This window comes from Malaclemys terrapin, chromosome 2 (genome assembly GCF_027887155.1).
Source record: "Malaclemys terrapin pileata isolate rMalTer1 chromosome 2, rMalTer1.hap1, whole genome shotgun sequence".
Lineage (NCBI taxonomy): Eukaryota > Metazoa > Chordata > Testudines > Emydidae > Malaclemys > Malaclemys terrapin.
In genome coordinates, this window is record NC_071506.1 from 190,889,118 (window position 1) to 190,896,298 (window position 7,181).

General features: G+C 46.1%; 1 protein-coding gene across 1 annotated transcript in view; it reads right to left on the bottom strand.

The window, feature by feature from the left end:
* The window catches only part of CNTNAP2 (contactin associated protein 2), a 1,643,672-nt gene extending 1,640,996 nt beyond the window's left edge, over nucleotides 1-2,676 (bottom strand). The window contains exon 1 of the mRNA XM_054019209.1: nucleotides 2,344-2,676. Within this exon, the coding sequence (XP_053875184.1) occupies nucleotides 2,344-2,440 (97 nt within the window). The 5' untranslated portion in view covers nucleotides 2,441-2,676. The remainder of the gene's footprint in view (nucleotides 1-2,343) is intronic.
* Between the last annotated feature and the right edge of the window lie 4,505 nt (nucleotides 2,677-7,181).

The window sequence follows — 7,181 nt, forward strand, 5'->3', positions numbered from 1 at the left end:
TAATGGATACAAGTCTCTTATGCAAATATTTAGTACATTCATAGTACACCAAACTTACAGTCTTCTTTCTAGAAAAAAAATTAAAAAGATTGTTTATACTCATGTTTTCCAGTAGTGAAACATTGGAGATATTTTTAAGCTTTTAGTAGTGGGCCTAAAGCAACAATTTGGGTGGAAATTAGTTGTATGCTAAAATTATAAATATTCCTTTTATTTCATGAAGTCTATAAATCCTCGACGAGAATTCTCATATTGTCTCCACAAGCCAGAACCAAGAAGAAAACTGAGGCAACTGGCTTCTCTTCAAAGAGTGTGGTCATCAATTCAATTTGCAATTAGCTGGAGACAACAGAATTAAAAAATGCAAAATAATCAGTTTGTATACCGAAGTGTGCAACAGAATATCCAGTTAGCTGACAGACATCATGATTTATGAGTGCCTACTCTAGAACCATTTCGCTAGCACTCTGAATAGCAAGTACTATAATGTTTCTGAACAGACATGAATGCATTTTTCATATGCTATCATGTTCACAGTCTTGTTACCAATGGTAAGGGAGATTGATATCTTTTTGTAGCTATATTTCCATTGACTATAAACCAATCCACATTTCACTTTTAGTGAATCAGAAAAGAAGTGTGAACGCTATACTCTGCATAAGGAGTTTTGTGTATAGTGCTCTTTCAAATTAAGATACATTGAGTATCTGCAAAGATCTAGAAAACTGAAACATACAACAGTGAGCTTTTACTTTTTATCATTATGACAAGTATGCTTTTTTACCTGCCTTTATTTTAGAAGTATTATCTTTAATAAAAACTTATAAAACTTTTTCTAATGTTAAACATATGCTTAGTGTGTAATCAAATACTATGACAATTTTAAGATACTGTATGTTGTTCTCAAATTTAAACTTGTAGCAGAACTATAAACGTTAGCTACGACATTATAAAATACCTATTACCTAAAATTGCATGGGAGTTTGTGTCCCAAGAACAGAATTATGGTAACCTAAGTTACTATGTCTTTTTCTGAGTATTCCAGTTATGCACAATGACCTATTACAATGTACAAAGAAATCACATTCAGAACAAACTGAGATGAACAATTAAGTCAAAAGTAATAATTTTCTGTACTGGTGTTGCTCCTGAGGGAAAGGGGAAAATAGCTGAAGACTATAGCCTGAGAGGCTTAGGATACAATAGAGTGTCTGTTTTTTATGTCTCTGGTTAAATACATATAATGGTCTAAATATATGGCAAACCTGGGACAATCACATTAGATTTTTTTTCAGAACTGACCATATGAAGTGGGGGGAAAACAGTGAGTCAGGTAAGTACAGTTGTATTCCAGATCCCAAACCTAATAACAGTTTTGTTCAAACCCACACAAAAAGAAATGAAGAGATCCTCTCACACCTCCATACAACATACATTCCAAAACAGTTCGCAGCTTGATCCGGAAAATGGTCATATCCCCCTCACCCCCCACCCCAAAAAAAAAATCTGCTACGTTTTAACGTGTTCTTATCCATAAAAAGGCTGTTCTCCACGAGTCTCTTTTTTCCCCCTAGCACCGCAGATCCTTTGTAAATGCCACACATCATGTCAGTATCTATTTCAAAAATACCATTCAAATGGCACGTTCTCTGCATCGGCTACAGAGGAACAACTAAATACTTCACACTGACATCTACCTGCGAATATTTTGCTGCAAACTAATAGCTCATTGCAACATTAAAGGTTTAATGTCCCCATTGAAATCAACGAGTGCGCTGTCATTACTGGCGGCAGGATCTGTTCCTATACAGGTGCTTTGCTCTCTTCCGAAGATAAAATGCTGAACTTATTAACTGTTTCGCTAGCACTTCTCACTGTGAGGGCAATGGCTGGTCAGCGCCAACACAACTTGGAAAGCAAAACTTCACTCCCAAGACAACAGCATCTTGCCTCAGCTCCCTCCAGACACGCCACCAAAATACCAAGCTTTTTATTCTCCAAAATACACACCCCAAACTGATTGCGGAATTTGCCCACGTCTCCCTTTTCCTTCACACAGCTGTCCAGCTCCAGTACTTGCAGATCCCGATTCCCAACCCAACTAATTGGGAAAAGAAATGTCAAGTCCATCCTGCAGACCCAGCCAGCTATCCTGTACCCGTTCCCAACTTTCACCCAAATCAGCTGCACCGCTGACTGGCTGAGCGGAGCGTTACTTCACATAGGCGCCTGCACACAACAAACCAAACAAGCCCAAACACAGAGAAACCTCCCTCCGGAGTCACCGTGGGAATCTTAATGCGGAGCTGAAAGTGGGCAAGGTTCTGTCAAAAGGGTACTCACGGGATGTAGGGAGCGCAGTCCTGGCTCTGCAGCTGATGCTGCTGAAAATCCAGAGGAAGAGGGCTGCCCTGCAGCCGGCTCGGGGGACCACAACCATCCTTCCCTTCCCGGCTCCTTTTACTCCAAAGGCCAACCGCAGAACAGCTGCTTTCCTCCACTTTTCCGCCTTCCCTCTCTCTTTGCTGGGAGGAGGCAATGGAAGGGGGACAGGGCTTTACCTTGTGGTAGAAGCCAAACCCCCTCTTCGCCTCCTGCCTCTGGGTTTGGAGCAGAACAGGATAAGTCCCAGTACTTTTCTTTCCCTTCTTGCTGTGTGCGCGCCTCCCTTGGACCAAAAAAAGGGCCGAAGGAAGAACCAAGGAGGGGGGGGGTAATAAAACACTCAAACGGGGGAGGGGAATGGGGGGCCAAGAGGAGAGGAAGGGAGCAAAGACGTTGGTGTTGCTAATGCTGCGGCCACCACCACTGCAGCTGAGCCCTTCCTTCTGCATAGAGCAGCGCTGCTGAGAGACGCTTCCAATAGCCTCCCCGCTCGGGTATATATAGCCAGTGCGCGCGCGCACACACACCGACCGGGAGCCCCGCGCACACTCCCAGGCGCGCGCGCACGCACACACACACAGAGCCAGAGAGGCTCCCGCAGCAGATGAGGCGGCTCGGAGCCTGTCTCCGCCTGCACGCCTCTCCCAGCAGGAGGAAACACCGCCGCCGCCACCAGCAGCCGCTGCTAGCAAAAAAAAAAAAACGGAGTGGAAAATCCTTCCCAGCCTGCCTTCCCTTCTGCTTCGGTCCCTTCCCTGGCTCCTCCCGCCTCCTCCTCCGGGGCCCTTGCTCGCTCCTTCCCTTGCCTGCTTTTCAAAGCAAAAGCAAAAGGAAGGTGCTACATGCGCTCTGGGCCATGCAGAGGTGAGGCGAGGGGACGGGGAGGCGGCCGCGCGCACTCAGCCCGGAGGTGGCTGTCCGTGGTGATGAAGTTGGGCGCTCAGGCGCCTAAGCTTGCAGCGCGCCCCCTCCCTCCCAGCCTCCTTTTCCTTCCCCGGGCCAGTACAACAGACACAGACGCAGCCATCCTCTGCCGTCTTCCCCCTGCCCGCTCTGCTCCCCTTCGCGCGGCGATGGTACAGGCTCGCTGTGCTCCAGCCTCCTGGGATCCCCAATCAGGCCAGTCTTCCGAGCGGTCCTAATTCTGAGGGGCTGAGCAACACCCCGCCTGCGAAAGAGCTGGGAGGACTGCAGAAGCCTCTAATGCAGATGTTTTCATTGTGGAATTACCCACTGCTTAATTTGTGCCCCAGCACCTCTAGGTTTGGAATTCAGAGCCCTGGCAGCTCTGGGCTTGCTGCATCAGTTATGAATGTAATAATAATAATAATAATAATAATTGTTTGAGTCCGGGCACGTCTTTCATTACAAATTAAGCAGTGGAATTATCACACATCCTCCCCACACACACACACACACACACATACACTTAGGTTCAAGTAATATTAAGGTTTTGCCTGGAAGCCACCACTAAGGAAAACTGGCAGTGCTAGAGGTCTATATTTTAGGCAGTTTAAAATGCTGCTCTCCAATTTGGTTGTGTGTTGGGGGGCGGGGGTTTGGAAAGGGAACTAAAAGATACTGCTCTCTAGCCAGGGTAGAATAATGGGCACATGGATTATTCATGCTTAAACTGCGGGGACAAAGAAAAGTTAAATCACTCATTCACCAGATACTGTCCTACAAGCCATAGAAAAGGGCGAGTAATGATTGGGAGGAGAAAGGTGAGAGAATGGACAGGTTATTTTTGGCATCATTCTGTGAATAAATTAACAGAGCTAAATTATATGCTATGACTTATTCACCCAGCAGTACCAGGATTTTCTGATACCTGGTGAGGTTGCAGAAGCAGATAACCAGTTCTTAGGGTTTCACTTCCCTTAGAGCACTTTAAAAATTCCAGCTAACTCTCACTGACTTTCAATAGGTGCTGTGTGCCTAAATCTTAGGCCCCTTTGAGAATCCCAGCATTAATTTTTTATACATAAATTATGGTCTGCAAAGAGAGTTGATGCCTAATTATTTGAGCACAGGACTAGGGCTGAGGAATTGCAAAGCTCAAGTATCAGCCCTGATACAGACTTTATACCAGTCTTGGGCAAGGCCCTTAGCCTTTCTGCCCACCCCATTCCCCCCCCCCATCAGAATAAAATTGGAATATTAATATTTGTCTTACATGGATGTTCTTGAATTAATTCAATTATGTTTGGGAAGAATTTTGCATGTGAGAAGTGTGTGTATAAAAGAAAAATAACTCTTACAGAAACTTTCCCCTAATTTCCTGCAACCTTTCACACACAGCTTTTAATAGTAACTAATTTTAGGCATAGGCAAGTTTTTAAAGGGAATCAAATAAACATTCATCCACCATTAGCCAAATTCAAACTGATTCTTTTTGAAGTTTTATGACTCTTCCCCTGCTTCAAAACTCATTTTTCACTGGTTCCTATCTGGATCAGAAGCAATAGGACTAATATCTCATGAGAAACACTGTCTACTTGTATCTCTGGTAAGAAGGAAAACACCAGAAGTCTCATGAGTCAGTTCCACATTTCCATCCCAAGACCCTGTAAGCCAGGGATTGGCAACCTTTGGCACGCGGCTCACCAGGGTAATCAACCTGCCGAGCCGGGCCAGTTTGTTTACTTGCCACATCTGCAGATTTGGCCGATCGTGGCTCCCACTGGCCGCAGTTCGCCATCCCAGGCCAATAGGGGCTGCGGGAAGTGGCGGCCAGCACAGCCTTTGGCCCGTGCCTCTTCCCGCACCCGTGTGCCAAAGGTTGCCGATCCCTGCTGTAAACCTTTAAACATTGAGTAACCCTTATTACTCATGTGAGTAATTACACTGAAGCCAATGGGGCTTTTGTCATGAGTAAGGATGACTTAGCTGATTAAGAGTTTGAAGGCTCAAGCAGAATGAAATTGTGATATCAATGCAAAGTTTTAGGGTACTTACCATAAGCAAAGCAAACATCAAACCTGTTGCACATCACCAGTTAATGTAGTGTTCACATTAGGCCAAATCCTGATCTCAGTGGAAGTCACAGGTACTCAATATCACTGTAAATTTGTATTATTATTTCATCTATTAATACTACTTTGCACTGGAGCAACTTTCATCTAAGGTTTTAAGGCAGCGGTGGGCAAACCTTTTGGCCCGAGGGCCACATCTGGGTATGGAGATTGTATGGCAAGCCATGAATGCTCATGAAATTGTGGGTTGGGGTGTGGAAGGGGGTGCGGCTCTGGCTGGGGGTGCAGGCTCTGGGGTGGGGCTGGGATGAGGGGTTGGGGGTGCAGGAGGTTGGTCTGGGCTGGGACCGAGGGGTTCGGAAGGTGGGAGGGGGATCAGGGCTGGGGTAGGGGTGCGGGAGGAGGTCAGGGGTGCAGGCTCTGCACGATGTGTACTTCAAGCAGCTCCCAGAAGCAGCAGCATGTCCCCCCCTATGGCTCCTAAGCAGAGGCGTGGCCAGGTCACAGTTCCCAGCCAATGGGAGCTGCGGGGGCAGTTCTTGGGGCTGGGGCAGTATACAGAGCCCTCTGGCTGCCTCTATGCATAGGAGCCAGAGGGAGAATATGCCACTGCTTCCGGGAGCTGTGCAGAGTGGGGCAAGCCCCGGACCCTGCTCCCCAGCAGGAGCTCGAGGGCCGGATTAAAACGTCTGGAGGGCCAGATGCGGCCCCCGGGCCACAGTTTGCCCACCCCTGTTTTAAGGACATGTTAAAACTCTTCACTAGTACATACTGAAATATAGTAAAGCAGCATTTTAAAATATGGTTGTCTAAGACCAATTCTATTAAAAAGGAAGACAGTCATTCATAAAAGGAAGAATCTGACTATTAATAGATCTCAACAGTAGTGGTTCTTCATGGTTTAACACCTTGAGAAGTGTCATAAGTAAGTGGTTGCCCCTTCCCCTCCCAAAATGGGACTGTTTCTGATTTAAACCATCTAGTAACAGCCAAAGGGATGTTGTAATTGTGTTTACTACAGCTACATCTAGAGCCCACAAGGTGGTTAATTTTGATCAAAATCTTTCATACGAAAAGCTTAAAAGCCCTTAGTTTATTTTAGAGACACACACGCAGACAGAGAGAGCCTGGCAGATGTTTAGAAGTTTTAAGTTTTACATCAGTGAACAGGATATGAACAATCATGACCAGTTGTTAGAGGAGGAGTTGGGGGTCAGTAGTTAGAGCCAGAGTTATAGTCAAAGTCAGAAATCAAAGTCAAGGGGTCAGAATCAAAGGCCAGTTGACAGAGCCAGAAATCAGAACTAAAACTTAGGACCAGGTTGCCTGGAGCAATGTAACACAGGGAGTAGGCTGGATCAAAGGCAGGAGCAGGACTGGGAACAAGCAGGTGTTAAACCTATCACAGGTACAGGCAATGGTGACATGTGGGGAGGAGGGGCCCGAAGGGTCACATGACCCTCCCACAAATGCCAGGGGGGCAAGGCTGGCAGCTGGGGAGATAAAGGAGCAGGACTAGAACTGGAAGGGAAGAGGCGGGGCCAGTGAACGACTACTACTACTACTGGGCTTAAGAGATGGTCGCTGACTCCTCCAACCCATCAGGCAGCCAATCTTATAGCCTACTACAGGCCAGCTGCAATCATTAGGTTGCCCACAGGCTGGCTCTGCTGGAGGCCCTGATTCCTGACATGATCATTCAATGCATTCAATTGTAATACATTAACCCCTAAAATGAATACAACAAGGAAATATGTATTTAAGTGTAACACTAAGTTATTTAGTACTTTCATCCTTCCTCCACAAAAGCCCCACCCTTTC